General features: G+C 53.7%; 1 protein-coding gene across 4 annotated transcripts; it reads right to left on the bottom strand.

Annotated features, from left to right (window-relative positions):
- Positions 1–914: 914 nt before the first annotated feature.
- On the bottom strand, positions 915–26934 carry MPP3 (MAGUK p55 scaffold protein 3). 4 transcript variants are annotated; one of them, XM_084984377.1, is made up of 20 exons: positions 26905–26934; positions 26523–26600; positions 25607–25669; positions 25227–25345; positions 24990–25067; positions 23769–23849; positions 23410–23547; positions 20565–20646; positions 19315–19400; positions 17868–17960; positions 14129–14325; positions 12145–12209; positions 10341–10361; positions 9735–9776; positions 8537–8701; positions 8361–8441; positions 5208–5301; positions 4927–5035; positions 2673–2795; positions 915–1378 (listed from the first exon to the last, which is right to left on the bottom strand). In XM_084984377.1, exons 3-20 carry the CDS (start codon positions 25629–25631, stop codon positions 1202–1204), a joined length of 1776 nt encoding a protein of 591 aa, XP_084840503.1. In that variant the 5' UTR covers positions 25632–25669; positions 26523–26600; positions 26905–26934; the 3' UTR covers positions 915–1201. The 4 variants fall into 4 exon arrangements, 2 of the variants coding, with proteins under 2 accessions (XP_084840503.1, XP_003483023.3); XM_003482975.4 differs by having other exon boundaries at positions 17886–17960; XR_014821102.1 differs by lacking the exon at positions 10341–10361 and having other exon boundaries at positions 17886–17960.
- Positions 26935–27242: the final 308 nt, after the last annotated feature.

Genomic DNA, 27242 nt, shown 5'->3' with positions numbered 1-27242 from the left:
AAGCTTGTGTGGCATTAAACACTTTTGCTCAGAGACAACCCCCTAGGCCCACACTCAAAGCCTTCATATTCTGATTTTGACAGGACTGATTTGTTGTGACTTAGACATAGTATTGACAGGGGGGTCATCTGGTTTCCCATAAGCTAACATGACAGGAGCCCCCATAATCTGAAGGTAGGGACAGGTGACAACTGGACAACTGTCAGTAACAAGAGGGTCGATCAAATGACGGAACAGAATGAATGAAAACAAGCAAGGGCTCAATCTTAGGAGTCTGAGGATATGAGAAATGACACAAGCAGCCTTACATTCCCTGAAAACAGGGAGTCCCCATCGTGGCAGAGCGGAAATGAACCCGACTAGTATCCCAGAGGATGCGGGGTCGATCCCTGGCCTCACTCAGTGGGTTAAGGATCAGGCATTGCCGCGAGCTGTGGTGTAGGTCGCAGACGTGGCTCGGATCCCGCATTGCTGTGGCTGTGGCGTAGGCTGGCAGCTGCAGCTCAGATTCGACCCCTAGCCTGGGAACCTCCAAATGCTGCAGGTGCAGCCCTAAAAAGACACACACGCAAAAAAAAAAAAATCATAGAATAGTACAGTAAGTCATGGTGACAGGGAAGCGTGACTCCATCTTCCAAAAGAGTTATTGAATGCTCACGTATTTAAGAAGACAGAGAACCAAGTTTTCCATGGCCAGGCAAACACTCTCTTAAAAAGGTTGAAATCAACATTTTAGTGCCTGAAGACAGGGGAGCTTTAATTGCATGGAAAATCCTCTGGGGTAAAGCCACTCCACGCCCAACAAAGCTGGAAAAATGAAGTGTCCCTCCATGTATAAAGCTCAAACACCTCAAGAAATTGGTACTGAATAAATTCACCACCACTCCCCCGCCAAAAGACAGCGGCTACTCAACTTTGGTGCAAAGAATCACGGGCAGCTTGCCTGTGATACTTTAATGAATGACATGTCTTTTGTCGTGCTAAGCCCCCTTTCGACTCATGTTTCTGCTCTGGAGGGGTGCAGGGAAAAACCACAGACAAAAACCAAGGACAAATAAGACTTCCCACAAATACTCTTCTTGCTGATGGAGTTTATGGAAAATTCTGTCTCCTTCACAGGAGATTCCTTGATGTTAACAAGGGGGAGGCTGGACCGGGTGGTCTTCCAGGTCCCCGCCAACTTGGATGCTCTAGGATGCAGTTACCTGACCCAACTAATAGGTACCCAGTGAGTGTCCTTGCTCAGCTTCTCTAAGAGCGCTCTGAGCTGGCTGTGTGCAGTCTGGAGGTCCTCCTTCACCAGCACGGCATCCACCCAGTGCCCGTAATGCTGATCTATGAAGGCAGCGGAAGCGGCCATCTCTTGCTGCTCCGCATCCTGCAAGGAAAGGGGCAGTTGGGGAACAAACAAGAAACCTACACGGAGTTCCCGTTGAGGCTCAGCAGGTTCAGAACCCAACATAGTGCCCGTGAGGATGCAGGCTCGATCCCTGGCCTCGCTCAGTGGGTTAAGGATCTGGCATTGCCATGAGCTGTGGTGCAGGGCACACAGGCGGCTCGGGTCTGATGTGGCTGTGGCAGTGGCGCAGGCCTGCATCTGTAGCTCCAATTCGACCCCTAGCCTGGGGACTTCCATATGCCATGGGGGCTGCTATAAAAATTTTAAATTTTTGAAGTTTCTGTCGTGGTTCAGTGGTTAACAAATCTGACTAGGAACCATGAGGTTGTGGGTTCGATCCCTGACTTCGCTCAGTGGGTTACGGATCCAACATTGCTGTGAGCTGTGGGGTAGGTCACAGACACAGCTCGGAACCCGTGCTCTGATCAGACCCCTAGCCTGGATCCTCCATGTGCTTCGGATGCAACCCTAGAAAAAGACAAAAAATAAAATAAAATAAAATAAAAAATACAAACATTTTTAAAAATAAATAAGCAAGCAAATAAATATTTTTTAAAAATGAAACCTACAACCTTTGTATGGGGCAAGGTTCCAAACAGAGGAAAGAGTCCCCATGCTGGCCCTGGCCTCTGTCCTGGATTAGCTTGCTGGATCTAAAGTTGATGTTTCAATGAAAAATTACCTGGGTTTGGCTTAGGAGTTCAATAAATTATTGTGGTTCATCACACTCAGATCCGGTCCCTGACAGATGGCAGTCCCTTATTTTCCAAGCAGGTGCCCATGTGAGGGAGTGGAGGGTGGGGAACCCAGGCAAAGCCACCCCTGTGTGGACTGAGAGGCACCTCCAGCTGCCCCAGCCTGAGCCTTCTTTTTTTTTTTTTTTTTCCCTTTCTAGGGCCACAGTCTCGTCATATGAAGTTCCCAGGCTAGGGGTTGATCCAGAGCTGCAGCCGCCAGCCTACACCACAGCCACAGGAAGGCAGGATCTGAGCTGCACCTGCGACCTACATTGCAGCTCACAGCAACACCTCATTCCTAACCCCCTGAGTGAGCCCAGGGATCAAACTGCATCTTCATGAATACTAGTTGGGTTCTTAACCCGATGAGCCACAACGGGAACTCCAGCTTGAGCCTTCTGATCACGTGACCATCTGAGTCTGGGCAAGAGGCAGGATGGAAAGCTGGCCTTCTGCAGACGGTACGAGCACCCGTATCCAGCTGTTAACAGGCCCTTTTAGGCCTTCAGAGAGGAAATGATCAACTTTAAACTTACAAGTGGGGCTGCTGCATCCTCACAAGCTGGGGACATGGGTGGCGTCTTCCGTTTTTCCTGAATTGCAGGCTTTACAAATATAACATACGGTTTAAACTCTGAGGTCCTCAGGTGTTGCAGTGCCTGAGAAAGAAAATTCAGGAATATTATATACTTTGAAAATACTTCATTGAGACCTCTACTTGTTGAATGCTCAGTAACAATGTGCTCCATCACCTAACTGCAATGGCAGAGGCCCTGACTGTATGGTCATGTGACAAGGGACCTCAACTGGGTGGACCGCCTGCTCATTTTCCCACCCTCCGCTATGATGCTGGGCTTGGCGGGGCCCCAAAGGCTCACTCGCCAAGAATGGAGGTTCCAAGAGGTCCCAGCGCCTTGGCTCTGAGAGCTGTCATCTCTCTGAGCTCCCCACCCATTCCCCCCAGAGGCTCTGATGAACCTTTGTCTATCCTTCTCAGCTTGCCCAGTCCTGATGGACGAGCCGGCAGGATTCAGTGTGTATGCGGTCAAGCACCATCAATCTGGACCACACTGATGCAAAATTTGTGCTATCACACAGGCCTCCTTATGATATTCAAAGAAGAAAAGAGTTGCTAAGCAAATAAAGAGACGGAGAGATCACTTGAAGCAAGCTGGAAAGACATAGAAGGTTTTCAACATGCAAACTGTCCTGTTAATGAGCGCATTTATTTACAGATGTAAGGGCTTCTATTTGGAAACACTGGTATTAAACTGCTTTGTGTATAATCTGCATTCCCCCCCCCGCCAATAAAAATCACTTTTCAAAAAAAATTTGAGGCGTTCCTGTTGTGGCGCAGGGGGTTAAGAATCTGACTGCAGCAGCTCAGGTTGCTATAGAGGTGTGGGTTCCATCCCTGGCCCGGCACAGTGGGTTAAAGGATGCGGTGTTGCCGCAGATGCAGCGTAGGTCACAGTTGTGGCTCAGATTCAGTCCCTGGCCTGGGAACCTCTGTAGGGTGCAGGTGCAGCCATTAAAAAATTAAAAATAAGAAATTTTGAAATTCAGACTTTTTTTGGTTTTTTTTTTAGGGTCACACCCGTGGCATATGGAGGTTCCGAGGGTAGGGGTCGAATCAGAGCTATAGCTGCCAACTTCGCCACAGCCACAGCAACTCAGGATCCAAGCCAAGTCTGCAACCTACACCACAGCTCATGGCAACGCCTGATCCTTAACCCACTGAACGAGGCCAGGGATCAAACCCACGTTCTCATGGATACGAGTTGGATTCATTAACCACTGAGCCACAACAGGAACTCCTGAAATTCAGGCTTTTAATCTCCACTGCCAGCTCCCAGTAAGTCCAAATTAGTGAGGGTTTTCCTTTAAGGACATGGTGTGCTTTTTGGAATCCGTTTCAAGCCAACTTCTGTAAAATAAAGCCTACAGTTTATATCATAAAAACTGGAGCGCTGTTTCTATAGAGAGGAAAAAAATGCCCAGACTGAGTTCAAAGCTTAGAAGTTTTTCTCAAAGACAAGGTTAAAAAGATGGTTAAGCCCCCGTCAAGCTTGTGGCGTACGCAGAACTGGAAATGTTTCTGAAGCACCTCCCGGGGTCAAGTCGGCCCTTTTTCAAACTACTCTCCTTCCTGGCCACCTCCCTGAGCAGTCCTCTAAGCCACCAGTTTCACTTGTCCTGGTCCAGGAGGGGGTGACCCAGCTTCCACCTGTGCGTTTACATCTAAGCCCCAGACCGGTCGGGGCCGCCACCCATCTACTGTATGGCTTACTCCTTGTGGAGGTCACTATCCTAGGGTCCCTCCAAGTAATGCAGTTTTTGTGTACAGATGTGCACATCTGGGGGTCCAAAGCTTTCATCAGATTCCAGGAACCCAAGGAAAATTTTATCTTTTTTTTTTTTTTTTAATGGCTGCACCTTCGGCATATGGAAGTTCCCAGGCTGGGGGTCAAAGTGGAGCTGCAGCTGCCAGCCTGCACCACAGCCACAGCAACGCCAGATCCAAGCCACATCTGCAACCTACACCACAGCTCACAGCAACGCCAGATCCTTAACCTGCTAATGCAAGGATGGAACCTGCATCCTCATGGATCCTAGTTAGGTTCTTAACTCACTGAGCCACAATGGGAACTCCCCCAAAGAAATTTTAACATCCAGTGCTATGGAATAAACAGTTCCTAGACGGAGACTGAATGTTCTGTGAAATCGCCAGACCCCGACTACTTCATAAATTCCGTTCACAGGAAACGTCCAAGTGGCCCAGGAACTCACATCCGGCTCCACGTCCACCAAACAAACTTTGTTTTTGGCCATCACAACCTGAATGGCTTCCAGGCTGGTTCCGTAGAGGTTTTCCTTATATTCACCGTGCTCCAGGAACCTAAAATACCACCACAGGGGAAAAGGCCTTCAGTTCCTGGGCTTGCCTAAATCAGCCCAGAAAGTGAACGGCCGCCACGACCTCCCCCTCCTCCCCCTCGCTTCATCCCAGAGCTCAAGGGGGAGGCTGGACCGACGCCAAGACGCCCAACGGGCCCACGGAGCAAACCTACTTGTTGTGATGCAAGTCGGCCTCGAACGCTTGCTTCGAGATGAAGTGATATTCTACCCCCTCCTTCTCGTGGCTCTTCCGGGGCCTGGTGGTATCTGTGAAAGCCAGAAAGACAGCCGGACAGAGATGCCCCATCACAGTCGCCTGTGCCCTCATTCCCGTCAGGAGTTCGTGGCTGATCTGGGTACAAACTAACCACATCCCTTCGAGGGTCCCTGGGTGGCAGGCGCCGTGCTCTTCGCAGGCACATCACTGATTTGCACCGCTTTGCGATGGAGGCAAAGGAGGCCTCCCTTTTGGCCGGGGAGGAAACTGGGAGGTACAGAGAGGTTAAGAGCGCTGGGCTGTTGTCTCTCAGCTGGCAGGGAGCAGAGCCAGGACAGAACGCTCTCTGTCTCAGGCCAAGTGCATGCACTCTGCCAAACTGCCTCATCGATGCTGTCGCTTTTAAAGAATCACCAAAAGCATTCCTAGTCCTCTAAGTATTTATGCCCTGATAGCTTTTCTTTGTGCGAGCCAAGGCAGCAAAAACTCAGATGACCCTGTTTCGCTCTGTTGTCTTTATAGTGCCGCACCCTTGGCATACGGAGGTTCCCAGGCTAGGGGTTGAATAGGAGCAATAGCTGCCAGCTTACACCACAGCCACGGCCACACCGTATCCAAGCTGCATCTGCGACTGTCACAGCTCAGGACAATGCCAGACCCTTTAACCCGCTGAGTGAGGCCAGGGATTGAACCTACGTCCTCATGGATACTAGTCTGGTTCCTTACTGCGGAGCCGTAATAGGAACTCCCTGATGATCCTCTCATAATGCTTTTAATTCTCTATTCGATATTTCTCATTTTGAGGAGTTCTCTAGTGGCTCAGAGGCTTGAGGATCCCACATGTCACTGCTGTGGAACAGGTTTGATCCCTGCCCTGGGAACTTCCATGTACTGTGGGTGTAGCTAAAAAAATTTTTTGGTTTGAGAGTAAAGGAGACACGAAGACAGACAGTCCCCCTGTGGGCTAGAGGTTTCTGCAAAGCTGGTTCTCACACAGTTTTGCCTTTTTTTTTTTTTTGTCTTTTTTTTTTTTTTTTTTTTGCTACTTCTTGGGCCCCTCCCGCGGCATATGGAGGTTCCCAGGTTAGGGGTCGAATCGGAGCTGTAGCCACCGGCCTACGCCAGAGCCACAGCAACAAAGGATCCGAGCCACATCTGCAACCTACACCACAGCTCACAGCAACGCCGGATCCTTAACCCACTGAGCAAGGGCAGGGATCGAACCCGCAACCTCATGGTTCCTAGTCGGATTCGTTGACCACTGCACCACGACGGGAACTCCCTCACAAAGTTTTAAAATAGTATTTTTCCTCTGATTTCCACAATAGAATCGAGGTGCACACCTCTGGGGAAAGTCAGGTCCTCCACAAAACAAGGGCATAGAGGAAGCAACACTCAGCTTTTTCCAGAGCATTCCAAAAGAAAAGAGGAGGGGCTCAGAGGACAGTGTTTTCTGGCCCTTGGGGGCCACCCAGGGGATCTGCTAGGCTCTCATGTGTGATATGTTTGTCCCACGTCTGGCAGGGCTGCTAGGGTCACTTGCCTGATCACGCCCTCGCTTTGAAACTTTCATTCATCTACTGATTACATTCGAAACACCTCGGATGAGTATTCGGGCCCCTCGTGATCAACCCAACCTCCCAATCAGCTTCATGTCCCCACATCATCCTCGCTAACCTCCCCAGCCCCTTACACTGCTACTTTGGGTCCAAGTTTTGTCCTGCTGCACATGTTGCTCCCTTGGTAGTATGGAGAGCTCTTCCTGCTCTGCCTGGAAAACTCCTATTTACTCTTCAAAACCCAGCACAAAAGTCCCTGCCTCTGGGAAGTCTTCCCTGACTTTCCCAGTTCCTAAAAGCGGGGGGGGGGGGATCACCTATCTGTGCTGTGTCTGGAAGCAGGTAGGTACCCTGCTTCCAGGTACCCCTTCCCCCAGGGGATGGATTGGGAGGTTTCTGAAGACCCATGTGTGAACAACCTCTCAAGTCCTATTTCAGTCTGTCCTGTTGGCCAAGAAGGCTGGGGCCCCCTGAAGCTTCCCTGGTCCCTCACAGGTGTGCTGCCAAACTGGCTTTCTCACCCCCACCATGACCCCCTGCCACTTCCCGGTCATGTCAGGTAAGACTCTGGAAGACAATTCTGACAACTCACAGACCAGGCTATGGGCCCTGAGGCCCAGGGGAGTGATACAGTAAAAGAAAGGATTTGTAGACGCCTTCCCGAGAACACTCTAGAAAAGTCCCATTACTGCCACCACAGCATCCCTTCTCAGTGGCCACCAGGTGCCCGCCCTGCATCCCTCTGCAAAAGAGGACTGAGAACGAGTCCCAGAGAGGAAAGGGACAGCCAAGGACAGGAAGCAGCAGGGAGCAGGGAGAGGCTCTTGTGTGGCCTCGTTACCCATGTGACTCGGGCAGCCTGCCTGGGTTTGAATCTTGGCTCCACCACCTACCAACTGTGTGACACTGGACCCGTTACTTAACCTCTCTGAGCCTCAGTGTCTTCCTCTGCAGTCTGGATGATGATAATGCTCAGTGCAGGGGTACAGGGAAGGCTGGCCAAGTCGCTGCATGCAAAAGCTCTTGGGAGAGTTCCTGGCACCCTCTCCTCTTCCTCGTCACATTCAAAACCAGGACCTCTGCTCACTGGATTTCAGCATCCTCGGCTGCCTCTGCACTCAGGAGTGTACCCACCCTGTCAGGCTGGATCCGGCTACAAGGGAGTGGCCAAGCAACACTGCCAGAAGCCCAAGCAGGGAGCAGGGTCCGGAAGAATCAGAGTCATTGGGAAGAGGAGGCTGGAATCTTCCCACTACTGGGGACCCTTTGCTAATGGGTTGAGTTGCTACTTTTCCTACAATGTGCTCCAGACCCACCTCCCATCCCAGGCCGGAAGTGGGCAAGTGGTCCTCCAGTTACTGCCTCAGAGGGTCCTGGCGGACCACTGAGAATGGGTCCCTTCTCATCAGGCCTAGGACCCTTGATCTAACTACAGCAGGCAGTGCCTAGCGGTCCCTCAGACTCAAAATAAGGATGAAGATGGATACACGAAGTCAAGACTCCAAGACACATTCATGCGCAGGTGCGCGCGCGCACACGGGTCATCTTACGTGGAACAGCAACACCAAAATGCTGTGGGTTCTCTGCCACCACCTTCTGCTTCAGCTCATGCAGCCGGGCTCCCAGGGACCCTGGGACACAAAGGGAAGGCTGAAGGGTCCTTGCTGAGCTCCCTCCCCACCCCACCAGGGAGCAAACCAGCCCACTTCCTGGAAACGCCACCTACCGATCAGAACCACCAGGCGGGGCCGCTCACCAGGCTGGTGCTGGTACCTGGTCACCTCCTCATAGGTAGGCAGCTCCAGAGGCTCAGCTACGGAGGACATCTTTCCTTCCTGTGGGCTTCCCAGCCTCTCCCTGCGGCCCAGCTGGAAGCTCCTCCGAAGACCAGCTTGGGCAGAAGGGCAGAGAGACACTGCGGCATTTGTCCCAGCATCTCCCTCTAAAGGCTTTCTCTACCTGGTCAGACCTGGAGGTGGGACTGAGATGTACAGGCCTCTCCCAAATACTTGCTACAGGAAGAGCTTGATCAGGATATGACAAAAGGGTGACCGCCTAGCATCCAAAAATGAGGGTTCAAGGCTACTGTTTTACTTGACAGGTGACTGACCTCAGGCGAGTCATCACCTCGGTTCCCATATCCATGAAATGGGACAACAAATCTACAAATGCCATGTGTGCTCCTAGACCAGACCCTAGATCAGGGGATCTAAAAGACATTACTGGGACAACTGGCAAAACTTTAATATGAACAGTATACTGGCTAACAGAACTGTATGCACGTTAAATTCCCAGAAGCGGTAACAGCCCTGGGGTGTAAAAGAAAATGTCCTTGTCCTTAGGGAACCAGACTGAGCTATTTAAAGGTGAAGGGACATGATGTCCACAGCTAACTCTCACATGATGGGGGTGGGTGTGTATATACAGAAAGGGGAGTGATGGAGGTAATACGGCAACGTGTTAACAACAGCTGCAGTTTCTTTGCATAATTCTCACAGCTTTTCAGGAAGTTTGAAATTACTTCAGAATGAAGACTTTAAAAGCTCTTTAAGGCCTGTGAAAAGATTACCCGAAACCAAAGAGGTGGAGGTACGCTGGGGATTGGTAAAAGGCTCCATTGCTGTATGGGGGTGGCAGAAACCCTGAATAAACTACCACAGAGATTATGGCGATAATAAAATTGCTGTTAACGTAGGGGTCCGAGTCCCTTTCCTGTGAGGCTGCTGCTCCCAGTGGCAGGGTGAAAGTTGGGGTGGGGGACCCCAGGCCTGGCAGGCTCGGCTGAAGAGGTTGAAGGCAAATATGGGTCCCACAGGCTCAGCTGCCCTTGAGGGATCCCTGGGGCTCGGTCACTGCCTTCACCTCCCCCTGACCCCGGATGGGAGGGGACCTTAGGGGGATAGCCCCTACTACTCCCTACTTACCGACATAGTGTCCCTTGAAATAGCCCTCACAGTCACAGGTCTCTGGGAACCAAAGAGAGAGAGGGAAGCCAGTGAGCCATGCTGGACGCACGCCCCAGCCCAGAAGTACCCGGGCCCTGGACGGCCAGGCAGAAGCCCTCTGGGATGGTGTCTCTGGGGGGGCTTGGGATAAATGCCATGTCCTGGTCACTCCAGGACAAGTTCTTCTGTTCTGCCCAGCTCTCCATGCTTAGGCCACAAATAGCCTTTCCAGGCCTGGCAGGGGGCCCTGGGCCAGCAGGCCTTGTTCCAGCCCCTCCAAGTTTGGATCGGGGAGAAGAAGGAGGGGACATCCCTCGCCCTGCCCTACCCTTCTGTCTCTGGCCTGCTCCCCAGCTGGAGCCCACGGTCAGCCCAGCCAGAGTCCAGGAAGGGCCCAGCCCACATCCCCACCGGCTCTGCACGCCTCAAGGCGCAGGCTGGTCCAGCTGGCAGAGGAGGGAGCGAGGTGCCAAGGGCCACAGCCACGCCAGAGGTGGCGGAGGGGAAAACAAGCCCCTCCCCGCCCCAGACAGTCTACAGAAAAGGGGCCTGTCCGTGCGCACGGAGGACAAACACTGGGCCTACCTTTGTCACAAGGCTGATCATCTGCAGTTTGCACAAAAGACAGATGGAACAGCGTTAGTGGAGGGGAACCGGGGGGCCCCCGTGGCTGAGAGGCAGCCGCAGCCTCGTGTGCCTCAGGAGCCCTCCATCTGTCCCCTCTTTCCTTCCTCCCGCAAACCTGTGATCTGAGCTGTGGTGCATTATTAAACCCAAACTTGGTCTAATTAGTCTTCCTGTGTGTGTCTCATTAGTGGCCCAAAGAAAGCCAGCGCCTCACGGGTGGGAGCGGCCTCAGGGCCAATACTCCGCAGTCCTTCTGACTCGAGCGCAAGTTTGGAAAGGCGGCCGTGGGCGGTGGCCACCCAGCCGAGGAGCGGCTCCAAAGACGCCTGCAGCGGGACCAGGAGCTGCTGTCTTCTGGGGTCAGAAACTTGCCTGGGCAAATGCAGATGCCGGAGGATGGAGCGGCACAGAGCAGGGCTGCGGGCCAGCCGTGCTCGGTCACCTGGCATTGTTCAGGGCCCCCCGCTTGGTTCCGAGCCCCCATCCTCCTCCCAGGCTAGGAAGCCTGTACCCTGGGGAAGCTTGCTCTCCACAGGGGGCTCTAATCCGGGGGCTCTGATCCTGAGCCCGGCCCCACTCCCTTGACCTCATGCGCTTCCGTTTAACTGTCTTGGAAAAAGGGATACCCTGGCTCCATCACTACAAAGTGCTGTTGTGATGATGAAAAGGCAAGATGGCAGGTGAATGGGTTTTCTAAAAGGTACACAGAGTAGGGCTGTCAGATAAAACACAGGACATTCAGTTAAATTTGAATTTCAGAGAAACAACAAATAATTTTTTAGTGTAAGTATGTCCCAAATATTGCATGGCATATACTTGTATTAAAAACCTATTCAGGAGTTCCCGTTGTGGCCCAATGGAAACAAATCTGACTAGCATCCATGAGGATGCGGGTTTGATCCAGGGCTCAGAGGGTTAAGAATCTAGCGTTGCCATGAGCTGTGGCATAGGTCACAGACGTAGCTCGGATCCCGAGTTGCTGTGACTGTGGTGTAGGCCAGTGGCTACACCTCCGATTCAACCCTAGCCTTGGAACCTCCATATGCCTAGGGTAAGGCCCTTAAAAAAAACCCCAAAAACCTATTCATTGTTTATCTGAAGTCGTTGTTTTTTTTTTTTTTCTTGGTCTTTTTAGCTCACTCACAGTCTCCATTCCATGGTGGAGTGGTTCCACATCAATTGTTCTTTTTTATTTTTATTTTTTCCTTTTTTTTTTTTGCTTTTTTGGCCAGCCCACGGCATATGGAATTCCCGAGCCAGGGATCAGATCTGAGCCGTAGTTGCAACTGAAGCCTCAGCTGCAGCAACACCAGATCCTGCACCCACTGTGCCGGGCTGGGGATCAAACCTGCGTCCCAGGCTCCTAAGAGGCCACCAATCCCTTTGCGCCACAGCAGGAGCTCCAACAATTCTTAAACTGACAGGGTCAGAGAGCCCTGCAGGAATCTAATGAAAGCTGTGAAGCCGCTCCCAGACAGACCCACAGACACACACGACCCACATGCGCGCGGTCTGCAACAATTTCAGGAGAGGTCTTACCTCCCTGCAGTGTCACTTACGGGCCCCCAATACAGTAGCTCCTCTCCAGAGAATATGTCCCCCAACCTGCTCCCCCGCCTCAAGGGGCCTGTGAGCTCAGATGACACCCCAATGCCCCCTCTGGCCCAGGGCCCGCTTCTTACCCACACGAGGGCCCCCAAGTCCTAACCCCAGCCCACCCTGAACTGCCTTCCCCGAAGGGCCATCCTTCCAGTCCACTCACAGGGCGGCTTCTTGAGGCTCTGGGGGCTCGGCAGGGTGCCCGTGGCTCTCCAGTAGCTTAGTCGCCTGTGGAGACACAAGGGAATGGGAGGGCCTATGAGCTGGATGAGACTGCCGTTTAGGGGGAACCTTCTGAAAAACACGGGGAAACAGGCCTGGATCCCACAGGTGGGTTCGGCCTGGCACTCCAAAGGCCTCCTTGCTTCACACTGAGTCCAGTGAAGAGGCACCTTTTCACGGGTGCTCACTGGCTCGAGGAAGAAACTGAGCTTCTTGCTCTGGGAGAAGCTTGGCAGCCCAAGACGGGCACACACAGGGGTACAGCCCGTTGCCCGTGGTCAGCAGTTGGTCATTGCTTCCCCATCCAGGGCTGAATCTCAAGGAAAGGAGGCCCTTTCTCCATCCCCACTGGCCTCCCCATCTCTGAGGAAGATGGAAGACAGCAGAAGCCGAGGGTGGAAGTGACCCTAACTGAATGGCCTTCCCCCAGCACATTATCGAATGTGGCCCTTGGGGGAGAAGCGGCCACCAAGGCCTGTCTCTGAGCCGAGAAGATGCCCAGGGCTCTTGGGGTGTCTAGATTCCCACAGTTAAATGCAACTGAAGAGGCTTCTCCCAAGACCTGTGAAAGCAAAGATGCAGATGGGTCTGAGGCCCCTCTGAAGAAACAGAGCTGCAGTTCTCAAGCTTCAGCCCTGCAGAATCAACTGGAATATCTGTCAGAACACCGCGCTCAGAGTCCGCCCTCTTGAGTTTCCGATTCTGCAGGTCTGGGGCAGGGCCCAGGGACTGGCCTGTCTAACAAGTTCCTGGGGGAAGACTCCAGGAGGGCCACCGAGACGGATGCACCTGAGGTCTGTTCAGCATCATTCCACACCCCCAAAGCTCAAGGAGGGCTATAGACCTCAGGAGAGGTATTGCAGGCTAAGTGCCACACCCTCTGACCCAAGATTGAAACTTTTGGAAATCTGTCCTAACGAAACAGTTGGAAACATGAAGATCAGTCTATGTGCAAGATAACGATGGTGACCTTGCAGCAGTGAAACGCTGGAGAGAGCATCACAGTACAGCCACAGGGAAAACGCAAAGTCACTTAGGTATGACCCTTCCAGACCCTTCCATCTGCCCCTGGATAGTGGCCAATCTTCCTGCCAGGACCCTGCGGAGCCCGGAGTCCTCCTCCCTCATGCCCGTTTACATAAAGTTCATCTGAACCGTGGGTGACCTTCCCCCTAAACGGTCAGCTCCTCCAGGGCAGAAACCACAGTCCCTGCCTGTGAATGAAAACTACATCTCCTTAAAAACCACACGATAAAAGAACAGGTAATGACGTAGGAAATGCTCACGTCAGGAGTTCCCGTCCTGACTCAGCAGAAACGAATCTGACTAGTATCCATGAGGACGCAGGTTCGATCCCTGGCCTCGCTCAGTGCGTCAGGGTCCGGCACTGCCGTGAGCTATGGTGTAGGTCACAGACCTGCCTTGGATCTGGCGTTGCTGTGGCTGTGGTGTAGGCCATCGACTTACAGCTCCAATTTGACCCCTGGCCTGGGAACTTCCATATGCCACGGGTGCAACCCTTAAAAAAAAAAAACAAAAAACAAAAAAAGACCTCAAATTCTATAGGCACAGCAGGAAGGAAAGAAATTACATTGTTTAGATAGTAATGAGACTTTGGGTAATTTTTCTTCTCTTCCTCCTCCTCGTCTGTATTTTCAGATTTTATTTCTCAACTTGCCCCAAGCAGGCATTCTAAAATAGACGGTAATTTAGTAACATAGATTTCCATACATTTATTGACTCTCCAACAGCCATCACCAGTGGTGATGGCAGAAAAAAGAGCCAACACAAGCACAATTGGTACGGAGCTCAGGGACCCGCCCCCCGGGTGCCGGCTGTGCTGGGGAAGATTTGGGACTCTGCCATGTTCTTAGGCCTCTGGCCACCCCAGCACCGCCCCTCATCACAACACGCCCCAGACCCACCTTTCCTGGAACTGCTTGGAGGGGATGAGGCCAGCTCGAAGGTTGGTGTCCCCCACTCGCTTGGCTTGCCACCACGTGGGGTCATCCTGGCTCACCACCTCCAGGACCTGCCTGCGCTGGAAGGGCAGCCCTGCCTCCTGGCAGGGAATGGCCCGGTCTTCCCGGGGGTCGTAGTGGAAGAGAGCCCGCATGAACACCTGCAGGGAAGGGGATCAGTGAGGCGGCCCTGTGCCGTGGATGCACAGACGTGTCTACGGCACGTGGACAGCCAAAGGACAAGCACCGTTCACAGGGGGAAGAACAAGCAGACTCAAGAAGAGAAAGTTTGTTTTGTTTTGTTTTGTTTCTCTCTCTTTTTTTTTTTTCTTGTCCACCCCCACAGCATATGGAAGTTTCTGGGCCAGGGATCGAACCCGAATCGGAGCTGCAACCTACACCACCGCTACAGCAACGCCGGATCCTTAACCCGCTATACAACAGTGAGAACGCCTAGAAAGTTAATCAGAAGCCCAATGCACCTATTTTCTTAACTGTTCTTCAACTGTTTTGAATATCACAGTTGGGAAATCCATCAAAAATCAGGAAATGGGAGTTCCCGCTGTGGTGCAGCAGAAATGAATCTGACTAGTATGCATGAGGATGCAGGTTTGATCCCTGGCCTCGCTCAGAGGGTTAAGGATCCAGCGTTGCCGTGAGTTGCGGTGTAGATCACAGATGAGGCTCGGATCCCACGTTGCTGTGGCTGTGGTGTAGGCCAGCAGTTATAGTTTTGATTCGACCCCTAGCCTGGGAACCTCCACAGGCTGTGGGTGTGGCCCTAAAAAAAAAAAAAAAAGAATCAGAAAATGATGAGATGAGCTCTACGAGTTTCCCTTTCCAACCTAAACATCTTATTTACCTGATCTGCTGTCCTTATAACAGCCTCTGAGCAGACACAAAGCAACTACAAGTCCAAACAAAAAGTAAAGGCAAGCACGATTTATAACTCAAACGTTATTTCCGATATGCTAACTGCCCCTGATGGTGTCAGCAGCCATCCATTAAATAAGTCATCTAGAAGTTATCCTGAGAACACAAATATCAAGGAAACTACTGTTACCGATTCCTCACCATCACTTTTCCGGAGGGTAACTGACATCCGCATCTTGGACTCAGTCCTGCCTCGTCTGTCATACACCTGGCAACCCCCAGCTCTCCCCTTTACCCCGAAGTCATCCCTCCAGAGAAGATGATAGGACACGGCATTCTGCCACACTGCTTTGTTCTCCTCTGTAATTCGGTGGCATGAATTTATTTTATTTATTTCTACTTCCAGACCATTAGGGTCCAATTACTTTAATAGCAAATGGGGGGCAGGGGAGGCCAGAGGATCTCCTTAGACAAATCCAATTCACATTCCTTCATGTTGCAAGAAGGAAAGATTCCATTAAACAAGAGAAAGAACTTTCTGGCCATACGTTACAAGAACAGATACCCTCATTCAGCCACAGACGTTACCAGGGTCCCAGGCACCCAGCCCTGATCAAGCATCTAGCTCAGGAAGAAATATTTAAGAAATATTCCCGTCGTGGCTCAGCGGTTAACGAATCCAACTAGGAACCATGAGGTTGCGGGTTGTACCCCTGGCCTTGTTCAGTGGGTTAAGGATCCGGCATTGCCGTGAGCTGTGGTGGAGGTCACAGATGCGGCTCAGATCTGGCGTTGCTGTGACTGTGGCGTAGGCCGGTGGCTACAGCTCTGATTTGACCCTTAGCCTGAGAACCTCCGTATGCCACAGGTATGGCCCTAGAAAAGGCAAAAAGACAATAATTAGCTTTCTTAAAAAATTGACATGCTTCCTGCCATCCACTGATGAAAAGTATATAATTCATTAAGTTCTCTTTTTTTTTTTGTCTTTTAGGGCTGCACTCATGGCAAATGGAGGTTCCCAGGCTAGGGGTCCAATTGGAGCTGTGGCTGCTGGCCTACACCACCGCCACAGCAACACCATAGCCAGGTTTGATTTAACAGCTGAGCCACAATGGGAACTCCGTTATGTTCTCCTTTTGACCTTGGCCGCCAGAGAATTCAGATCCAAATTTATTGTGAAATCAAAGTAAGGCCCTCTTCCATCCTCCCTCCCACCACTTCAGCTCAGGGCTTAACAACCTCTCACCCAGTCTCAATAGACTCCTACCAGATGCCCCAGCCCCCCGTCTCCCCCCACCACACTCCCCTCTACCCACGGCCCAGGGAGCTTTCTAAGACAAAATACGGCTGCATCACATCCCTCTTAAAAAAAAAAAAGAGTTCCCATTGTGGCTCAGCAGTAAAGAATCTGACTAGTATCCATGAGGATGCAGGTTCGATCCCTAGCCTTGCACAGTGGGTTAAGGATCCGGCATTGCCATGAGCTGTGGTGTAGGTCACAGACACGGCTCAGATCCTGAGTGGCTGTGGCTGTGGCGCAGGCCTGCAGCTGTAGCTCTGATTCAGCCCCTGGCCTGGGAACTTCCATATGCCATAGGTACAGCCCTAAAAAGACAAGCCCAACCCAGCCCAACCAAAACAAAATATGAGTTCCCTTGTGGCACAGTGGGTTAAGGATCTGGTGTTATCACTGCTGCAGCTCTGATCACTGCTGTGGCTCAGGTTCAACCCCTGGCCCAGAAACTTCCACATGCCATGGGCATTGCCAAAACAAAAAACAAAAAAAAAAAACCTTTAAGAACTTCACTGCCTCTGAGGTTGTAACCTGGCCTGTGGGGTGCCCGCCCAGATCTCCTGGGCCTTATCTTTTCAGGGCACCCCAGGCTGGCTCCCTAGAGGCTTTCTTCAGCCACTGGGATCTGCTCTCCGTCCATCCAGCAGGCAGAGATTACTGGAAATTAATCCCCGGGGTGCAACCTGGAGACAGCCAGAATCCAGACTCCCCTGCTCTCCAGGGAGAGAGAGCTTTGGGGGTGGGATGACAGAGGCACGGTCTATAGGGGATTCTGGAGCCGGATGAAGCTCTGGCTCCCACGGTGGGACTTTGCTGGGGACACACCCTTCATTGCAAGGGCTACTCCCCACCCCCCATTCCTGTACTGATGTTTCCTGGGGTCACCTCCAAATAAACTATTTTCTCTTGAATCCCTGTATCATGGTGGGCTTCTGAGAGCCCAAACTAAGCAGAGAGGATGCCAAAACCCTTAACAAAGGATTTAAGACCATTCAGAAGAGAGCCTTAACCCATCTCCCAGCACACCCGCCACCGTCCCCCTGGAGCCCGCCTTCTCATGGACCCCGGATACCAATCCATGGCTTTGAGCCGCTGGCATGCAGACCCCTCTGCCCACACACCCTTCCATCCCCTCTTCACCAGGGAAGTCCTTCTCCTCTCAACCTTCCTCAAGCCTCACTTCCAACGCCTCTATCAGCACCTGGCAGAGCGCCGGGCACAGAGGAGGTGCCCACCAAAGGTAGGCTCACCAAACAATTAAACAGATGGCAGTTACTTAATTGGCCCCAAAAGCCAGAACATTTGGTACCTGCGCCTCCTCTTCACGGCCCTGATTTTCTACTCCAATGAAAAGAACCTTGTCTTTTTTATTAGCAAGCTACATCTAGCCCTGTTTAGAAGAGGCTGGGTACAAACAAATGAATCACTTTGTGACTGAATTAGAGTTCTCCACTGAGCACACACTCCCAGGACCAGACGGGTGATCTCCTCCCGGATGACAGCTCCCCCCCAACCCCCGCTCCCCCCTCCGCCCACCTCCAGCTCCCCCATAACCTTGCTGTCCTTCAAGCGGTCCTCCTCTTGGGTGGCTGGGATGATTTTCAGGGTGATGGATCCCTGGGACTGCGCCTGAAAGGAGAGAGCGGGCACAGCCGGATCATCTACCTGGCCCCCTCCCGCCCGCCACGACCTCACGTCTCACTTCCCAGGTCTGGAAAGGAAAGTCAGACACACCGGGTCCCCTACGACCGAGCCTTCTACGGCGGCCCTCGGCCGAACTGATTAATGCATTTGCAGGGGACAGAGGGACAGAAGATTTTTAATGAGAACCCAAGGACAATGCATGCGCTGAATACAGCCCTTCGTCCCTGTGACCTCTGTTGCCCCCAAAGGGGTGCCCTTCTTGCTCTTCTCTCGGGTGATTTTGATCACCTCGTTCTGTTTCCTATTCCTCCTTCCTGCCCGATTTGGGGCTGCTTCCCAATCCGTACTTCCCCCTCTTTGCTTGCATGTTCCCCAATCTCAGGCCGCTCCTACCTTTCCAGGGGTTCCCCTCCCCTCTACCCGACAGAGACCCTGCACCCCATGTGGGGAGGGGGCGTGAGGAAGAACACAGTCAGCGCATGAGAACCCAGCCCGCCCAGCGCTATTCCTGCATCGCTCTGGATCGCAAGAAGGTCGGTGCCCAGAACCAGGAAAAGGCGAGGGGGGACCAGGAGGTGGCAACCAGGGCCCCCAGCTGTGGGGGCCTTAAAGAGCTGGGCCTCCCAGCTTCAGATCTCAACCCGTTTCTGCCTCTCCCCGCCCCACCCCCTAAACCATTCATGCCGAGGATGAAGAGAACAGAACTAGGACTGGGGCTTTTTATAATTTTAGTTTTGCCTTGAACTCCCAGACTGGACCCAAAAGGTTGCTTCTGCCCCCACATTTGATCTTCTAGGAACCAGCCCCACGCCCGGCAATGGTGAAGGGTTCTACCCTCTGCCCAATGCTCACAACCTAATGATAACCACGCCCTGAGGGAGAACCCATGCCCACCCCTACTGCACAGGAAAGGAGGCTGAAACTCAGACTGATGCGATGCCTTGTCCAAGGCTGCACAGGTCAAAAGTGATGGAGGCAAGATTCAAACCCAGGACCAGCTGACCCCGAGGCCCCTGCTCTCAGTCCTCCCTGGGCTACAGTCTCTTACTGGATAGTCCTCGGCCTTTTAGAAGAGGGGAGCCTTTGGAGAGGTTCTTCTAGAAGGGTCCTTGGGAAAGAAAGCTGGGGGTGGGGAGGCTGGCTGTGCTGAAGAGGCGGCTCTGAGAGGCAGGTGGTTTGGGTGCTCCGCTCCCCCTGCCCCCACCCCGCATGCTGGGCACATGGTGAGGCCACTTTGCCTGTGGAGACTGGGCCAGATCTGGCGCCCTGGCCTCAGGAAGCGCCCCGCTTTGGGTCTCCAAAGAACCACTGAACCCTGCAGCACCCATGAAGCACGTACCAGAATTTGGCTAATCTCGTCGGGCCGCTTGTGTAGGACTGTAACCCCGTTCACCTCCCGGAGCTCATCTCCAACGTGGACCAGGCCTAGGAGACACAGGGGCCAATGGTCACGGTCAGCTCGGGAAGGGGGCTGCGGCCCCTGGAGCAGAGCCAGTACCTGCAGGGGAGACTCAAGGTTTCAAGAAGATGGATAGGACTGGGGTGAACTGGGTCCCCACGGCGTGCCAGATGCCTCACCCGGCCTAAACAGCCTCAGGACCACCTGCTAAAATCCCCAGTTTATAAACTGGCAGCTGAGATCCAGAAAAACCAGGCAGCTCGCCCAAGGCCACACTGCTAAGAAATAATAGAGCCAGCGCGCAAACGCGGTTACTTTGCCGTAGGAAGACCGTGTTCTTTCTGCTGCAACCTCTGCATCTTTAAAAGGAGCATTAACTCTTCACCTTCCTGGGTGAACCGACATACCTCCAAGAATGTCCTTCTCAAGTTTTACAAGAAAACGTCAGGGCACTAGGGACGATGGCATCAAGCGTGTCAGACACACACGCGTTGGCCTCTGCTTTAATGACAAGTGTCTGGTCTATCAGGCCCTATTTGCTATTTGATGTGGACACTGGCTTCGAAGCAGCAGCATCACCCAGGAGGCGGGAAGAGCTGCAGCGTCTTGGGCCCACCTGCTGAATCAGAATCTGCATTGGAACAAGACACTCGGGCCATTCTTATGCTTGTTAATGTTTGGGAAGCACTGGTCTCAGACTCTTCACTGCAATGGACCCCAGATTTTGGGGGCCACACTCCCCTCTACCAGGGGCTTTCTCTCGCAATCAGGTTCCTCCGCACACCAGTGATTCTTAACCCATCTTCCACCCAAACACACCGGGCCATGAACACACTCTCCTCGGTAACACTGGCTTGCTGAGGCAACTGGGGGCGGGGGCGGGGGGGGGCGGGCGGGAAGGGTGTCCCCACCTCCCAGTTAGGATTTAGCCACCGAGCTTAACCAGTCCCTGGGTGAAGCCAATGCCTGCACCCTTCTCATCACCCTCAAAGTACTCCATGTCTGAGATATTTTCAAAGGAGATTTCAAATTCCAGATTATTTTCAAATTCCAGCCCCGCTCCCAGCAAGCAAAGCACATCCCAAAGCGGTGAGCAGATAGGAGAGGGAAAGGAGACCCGTGGCCGAAGGTGGAAGGCTGGGGACCTTGCCCATCACCTCCAGCCGGGCCAGAGCCCTGACGCCACTCACCGCTCCGGTCTGCTGCGCCCCCTCGCATGATCCTGGCCACCACGACAGCCCCCGAGTGCTCGTCCCGCCGGATGGTGGCCCCCTGCACCAGAGAAGAGCAGGCAGGCTCCTGAGAAGCAGCCCTGAGCCTCAGAGCCCGCCTCTCAGGACCCAACAGAGCCTCCCCCGTTCCTCCCTCTGCCACCCCATTGGGCAGAACATTTTTCCAGTGCTGAGGATGAGAGAAAAGCAATATCTCAAATTAGTATAGCGCAGGAGTTCTCTTGTAGCACAGCGGATTAAGGGTCCACTGTTGCCATTGCAGTGGCTCCAGTTGCTGCTCTGATGCAGGTTCGATCCCTGGCCCGGGAACTTCTTCATGCCCACAGTGGGGACAAAAAAATTAATACAGCACAGAACTTTAGAGTTTGAACAAAGCACAATAATGCAATCACAATCTCATTCTATTTATTTATTTATTTATTTATTTGCATTTTAGGGCCACACATGCAACATATGGAAGTTCCCAGGCTAAGGATCAAATCAGAGCTGCAGCTATTGGCCTACGCAACACAGCATCAGAGCCGAGTCTGTGACCTACACCACAGCTCACGGCAACGCCGGATCCCTAACCCACTGGGTGGGGCCAGGGATCAAACCCAAATCTTCATGGATACCAGCCAGGTTCATTACCCCTGAGCCACCAGGGGAACTCCTGTCACCATCTCATTGTAGAGATGAGGGCTTGGGGCACAGAGAAGATACGCAATTTCAAGGTCACACAGCTGGTGAAGAGTAAGGCCTTCTGTGATGTCAAGTCCAGTGCCTTCTCTATCATATCACAAAGGCGATATGATAGAGAAGTTTTATCACCACCCTCAGTCTTCTTCCTCTGCTCTTCCATCTGCCCTCCTTCTGGAATGCTCTCTTAGCCTGGGCCCTGGTGACACCTCTCTCCCAGTTCTTCTCAGTGACAATTCATCCCCTTTGCTGAGTCCTCCTCTATCTTTTTTTTTTTTTTTTTTTTGGCCACACCTGCAGCATGTGGAAGTTCCTGGGCCAGAGATCGCACCTGTACCACCGCAGTGACAATATCAGATCCGTAACCTGCTGAGCCACAAAAAGAACTCCCATCTGCCTTTTAAATGTTGATTAAAGGGCCAGGATTTGGCCCCTGTCCTCTTCTTGTCTCACTCTGCATATGCTTTACCCAGGCATGGTCATAACCCCTCCTGGATGCTGGCACCTGCCAAGTCTGCATCTGTGCACACAGAAGCCTTCACCTCCTGGACATCGCCACTTGCCCGTCCCTCAAGCCTCTTGAATTCAATGGACCTTAAGCTCCTCCTTATCCCCCGCGCCCTCGAATGATGACCCCGTGACCCACCCAGTCATCTCAGCAGGACACCCGGGCCTTAGCCAAGATGCCTCCCCAGACTCCCAGCTAAATGGGGCATTGGTTTATTTCTTGCTTTAAACTCTTCAATGGCTCCCCACTGGCTTCGGGGTCCAGCCAAGCAACCGAGTGTGGGGATCTGGGTCTTTACGCTTCCCCGCTGCTCTGGCCTCGCCTCTGTCACACCTTCCTTCCTACCTGCCAAGTTCCCTGAACATTCAGGCCAAGTTGACCTTCCCGTGGCTTTGCTCATGCAGTTCTACTGGAAATGCCCACTCTCTTCCTTCTAGAAAACTCCTTTCTCAGAATTCAGCAGGGGCATCACCCCTTCTAGGAAACCCCTGGTCACTACCTCCTATGAACTCCCAGAGGGCAAGGACTAAGTCTTCTTCTTTTTTGCTTTTTAGGGCCACACCTGCAGCGTATGGAAGTTCCCAGGCTAGGGGTGGAACCGGAGCTGCAGCTGAGGCCTACGCCACGGCCACAGCAAGTTGGGATCTGAGCTGTGTCTGCAACTTACTAACCCCACACCTCAGCTCACAGCAACACCAGATCCTTAACCCACTGAGCGAGGCCAGGGATCCAACCCCATCCTCATGGATACCAGCAGGGTTCATTACCCACTGAGCCACAATGGGAACTCCCATGATGAAGTCTTAATCATCTCTGAGCCACCCGCACCCAACATGGGGCCTGGCACATAGGAGGCGTCATGGTCTGTTTGCCAAGCGGATGTTTGCCCCATTTTGAGGGTAAGGAGACAGGAAGAGGAGAATCACAGTCTGTTTGCAGAAGCAGCTCATCTGAGGTCAACTTGGCGAAAGTTGACAATCAAGAGGGCCAGCTGCAGTGTTCTCCAGGGCAACCCCCAGTTCTCTGGACTGCTGCTACTTCCCTCCATCAAATAAACAACTGTCCCTTTGCTCGGCCAATGAATGCTGAACCAGGACCAAAATGATAACAATCTGTCAGCTGGGGAGAAGAATAGCTGCTGCCCTGGGCTTCCTCAGAATTCAGGACAAGGTTGGCCAACTTTTTCTGGAAAGGGCCAAATGTAAATATCTTGGGCTTTGCGGGCAACAGAGTTTCCGCTGAGTCTGTTGTGGCTGGATAAAGGCAGCCACAGACAATCTATAAATGAACGAGATGGCCAAGCACCCACGGAACTTTATTCACCAACACCCGCAGGGGGCGGAGTTTGCCCCGTGGACCATAGTTGGATTCAGAGCATAGCGATAAGGGCTGCCCTGCACGGCTGTGCAGGTTCTTTACTGCACAAGGGAACCTGGTCACGGCGGAGGGAGGAAGGAAGGGTACTGTGCACACAAACACGTCACAGGCACGAGCGGCAGCTTCGTCAGGGCATCACTCACACGGAAGATTCTAGCAGGGTCCCTTCCCACCTGTCTGGGTGGGTGGTGGGGGTGGGAAAGAGGAAGAGGGTGGGAAAGAGAGGAGGGGGCCACATACCAGAGGTTCTTTGTTTTTCACCAGACGGACAATCTTCACTGATTCTTCGTCAAAATCCTCAGCAATGTGATCGGGCAGAGGGGGCAGAACGGGGTCGAAATTCTTCTGGGCGACAGTGTCGTGTACCATGAGCATGGCCTGTCAGGAAAGCCAGAAAAAAAGAAGGGCTGGCCCCAGAGCTCCCAGGGGTCGGGGGGACCTGGCAGGGCAGTGGTTTGGTGGGGGAGGGAGTCTCATGCCAGAGAGACAACCAGCCAGACACTGGGCTGGGGAGCCCTCGCTCAGAAGTCTCCTTTCCTCAGTCTCCCTCCTGCCCCCCGCCCCAGGATCCATGGGTGGGTGGCAGGGACTGTGAGTACCCTGAGGTGGGGGGTGGACAGCAGCTGGAGCAGCTCCCTCTCGTCGCTGTGCACGGAGGCGGCCTGCAGCTCCTCCATCACCTGGAGGGGAAGGAGCGAGAGGACACAGATGGCTGTGGATGCTTCAAGCCTGCTGGGAGTCACCGGGCGGGGTGGGGGCTGGGGGGGGAGACTCAGCCTCAGACCCAAAGGCCCTCCCAACCACTACGACAGCACCAGGGGGCCATCAGACCCTCTGCCACCCCAGGACTGATGCTCCCCGGGAAATCATGCTGGGGATCAGAAGGCTTGACAGGCTAATGCTAATGGGGGCTCATGCGCGAAGCCCTCCCTGGATGCTGTTGGCCTTATACGGACCTTCTCACTTAACTCTCACAGTGAACTAGATGCAGCGGGTCCTACTATTTTGCTGTTTCACAGATGAGAAGTAAATGAGAAAGATTAACTATCTTGCTCAAGGTCGCAAAGCTGGCACAGCCAGGACTTGAACCTGGGCTTACGTGGCTCTATTGTCTGCGCCCTCGCCACATTTTCTAGATGAGGAAACTGGGGCTCAGAGAGGGTGAGTGACTGGTTGAAGGTCACAGAGCTAGTAGCAGAGGCAATGCTGAGCCTGGGAGCCTGGCAACCTAACATCCTTCTAAAGGCATTTCACAGCCAAGAAAGGGCTTGGGATCTGCCTCCAGCCCTCGCTAAGCCATCTCCTGGGGTTATGTGAGTTTATTCGGAAGCCGGCCTTAGTAATCAACCAGGACAGCTTTACCGACCACGCAACACGGAGGACAGGTTCGTCAGAAACGGGGAAAGATTCCTTTAAAAGATAAGAAGCCTGAGCCAGTAAGGGGGACGCACTGCACCCAGGACCTCACATGGCGCCTGCCCAAAGCACAGATGCAATGAGCACGAGTGACCTGTTCTTGTCACCAGTCCTCAATCGTTTGGGCGCTGCTCTCAATGTCACAGCTGGGGAAACAGACCTTCTCAGGAACACAGGGTAAGTGGGCGTCACCACGTCACCATGTCCCCTGGCCCTGTCCAAGGCTCACGAGTTCCTCCCTGCCTCTTAGGAGGCCCAGGGAGGAGGGGAAAGGACAAAGATGCTTGTCACCTTGGGGCTCCTGAGTCCCAGTGACTCCTGGTTAAACAAAGGTAAGCAGGTCAGATGGAGGAGTGATGGGGGGCGGGGGGCACTCGGGCCGGAAGGAGAAACCTGGGCCTTACATCCTCCGCCAGGGCCACGGCGCTGTGCAGAACAGGGGTTGGACTTTGCCTCTCGTAATAGCGAAGCTTCTCGTGAATCTGCAAAGACAGCTGATCTCAGGCTGGGGCCTCCCAAGCCAGCTGCCTGGGCTTACCCTGGACCCCACACACGTGGCCCTTCCCCTCTATGGAGCAGCAGAAGGAAGCCCTGCGCGGTGGGCTAGTGACCACCTTCCCAGGGCGGGGGGAGGACTTTACCTTCATTAAATAACTGAGGCTTTTTTCACTGAAAACATCCCTCAGGAAGCCCATCTCTTCCTTGTGGTTGGAGTCAGGTCTGAGCTGAGAGGTCAGCAGCGCCAGGGTTTCATGCAAGCCTGAGGAGAGTGTAAAAAAAAAAAAAAAAAAAATGAGGGTTAAAAAAAAATAAAGTAGACCCAATGCAATGGATACTTCCTGCCCCGTGCAACCCCTCCAACTACACTTTAGCCCTGTCTTTGCACATTTTCTCCCCAGGCTCTCATTCCCGAGGCTCAGAGCCCATGCGAGCAGCAGCTGCTTTCTTGGCTGCCCTGGGCTGTCGGGCAGGCTCTTGTTCTCAAGGCTGTGACAGGCCCAGTGCCCTGGGAGACACTCACCGGAGTCCTCAGACAGCACCGGCATGTCTGTGCTGGTCAGATCTGGAGCTCTGCCTGTGGATTCTGGGAGAAAAAGGCGGGGGGGGGCACAGCGTGAAACTCCATCAAACATATTCATTCAACAAACAGTGATTACATAGGTACTGTGTCTGTCCAGGACCAATGCGGGGACCGAGGGGATGGGAACATATAAATCTCTGCTTGGTTTTTTGGTTTTTGGTTTTTTTTTTTCCAGATAAGATGGAAAGAAAATGAAGATTTGCTGAGTGCTCCCCATGTGTCAAGCATTGTGCTGGGTGATTTCTCACGACATTTTTTCTTAAGCTGCTCAAAGCCCTGAGGAATGGATACTAATATTCTCATTTGATTGATAAAGAAACAGAGGCTTGGAGGATTCAGTAACTTGCAGGTCAGAATCCATACTCTGGTGGCGGGTCTCAGGGGTGAGAAGTAGCCCCTCTCTGATGGTGGGTGCTCTCCTCCCCAGCGCCTCCCTCCCCTGTGACCTTCTCAGGGGCCTTGCCCGAGTCCCTTGCCTGTCACACCTTCAACAAGTACCTGGCTGGGCCCACAAGCCCCTCCTTCCCCACCACCCTCAAACCCCAAGGTGAACAGAGCCTGGGGCTCAAAATAGAGCATAGAGAGGAGGTGGAGAGAGATGAGAGCCGGTGTCTACTATGCCGGCGGGGGGGGGGGGGAGCCCTAGCCCGGCAGGCCCCCCAGCGTGCTCTGCAGCACGTGGTCCTCAAAAAGTCCTCCTTCAGAAGCAGATAAGGAGAGTAATGATTCATTCATTCTGCAAACATGGAGCCAGCCCCACTGCGCCCGCCAGTGCCTGAGCCCCACTGACACCAGGATGCAAAAGAATGGTACCCGGCCCTCCAGCCACCGCCCCGCCCCCCTACGCCAGACTCACCCTCCGGCTCCTTCTAAGCTGTGCCCCCCACTCCCCTAAGCAGCCAAGCACAGACTCCAGCTGGCTCTGAGAAGGAACCTGTGGGACCAACAAGGAGCGCGGCTGGGCAAAGGCAAGGCGAGACCTGGGGGAAGCCATGGGCGGTCTCGGAGGATGCGGAGCAGCGGGAAAGGAACGGGGCACGCAGGGGAGGGGGTGGGTGCGGGGAAGAAGGCCCGGGGCCGAGGGGCGGGGACGGAGCGCCCCCCAACCGAGCGGGGAGCTCCCTGGGCCGCAACGCTGCGTGTGCACGAGGGGCGGGTCTCGGCGCATCCTTCCCGCCCGCCGAGCCCCTCCCGCCGCAGCTCCGGGTCCGTGGTCGGTCCCCCGCGCGGGGTCCTACCTGGGCGCGCCGGGATCTCAGCTCCAGTCCGGGAGGCGCGCGGGGGCCGGGAGCTTCGGCTGCCGCTGGCTCCGCCTCCCCGGCCCCTCCCTGCCGCGGCCGCGCGGGCGGGGGTGGCGGAGCGGGAGGAGGAGAGGCACGGGGAGGAGGGGGAAGGGGGCGCGGGGAGGAGGGGGAAGGGGGCGTGGGGAGGAGGGGGAGGAGCGGAGGGCGCCCGCGGCGTCTGGCACAGCCAACCCTCAGAGGGCCCAGGCTCCACTCTCCTGCGTGGTCCTTCCCCCCGCACACACCCCGCGACCTCAGCGTCCTCCCATCGAGCCCTGGGGAGACCCCTGTCT

Source organism: Sus scrofa, chromosome 12 (genome assembly GCF_054392235.1).
Source record: "Sus scrofa isolate SSC_HxYL_T2T_F1_AM1 chromosome 12, Sscrofa_HxYL_maternal_Yorkshire_Landrace_v2.0, whole genome shotgun sequence".
Classification (NCBI taxonomy): domain Eukaryota; kingdom Metazoa; phylum Chordata; class Mammalia; order Artiodactyla; family Suidae; genus Sus; species Sus scrofa.
Note: the sequence above shows the minus strand (reverse complement) of the source record. Positions and strands in the feature narration are given on the sequence as shown.

What these genes read in the sequence shown, in the direction of transcription:
- MPP3 (XM_084984377.1), bottom strand. Translation starts at nt 25,631, where the DNA reads ATGCCGGTGCTGTCTGAGGACTCCG. An exon ending in CCGCCTGGTGGTTCTGATCG is followed by an intron (nt 8,442 to 8,536) that starts GTAGGTGGCGTT and finishes TTTGTGTCCCAG; the next exon opens with GGTCCCTGGGAGCCCGGCTG. An exon ending in AGGATGCAGCAGCCCCACTT is followed by an intron (nt 1,379 to 2,672) that starts GTAAGTTTAAAG and finishes CTTTCCTTGCAG; the next exon opens with GATGCGGAGCAGCAAGAGAT.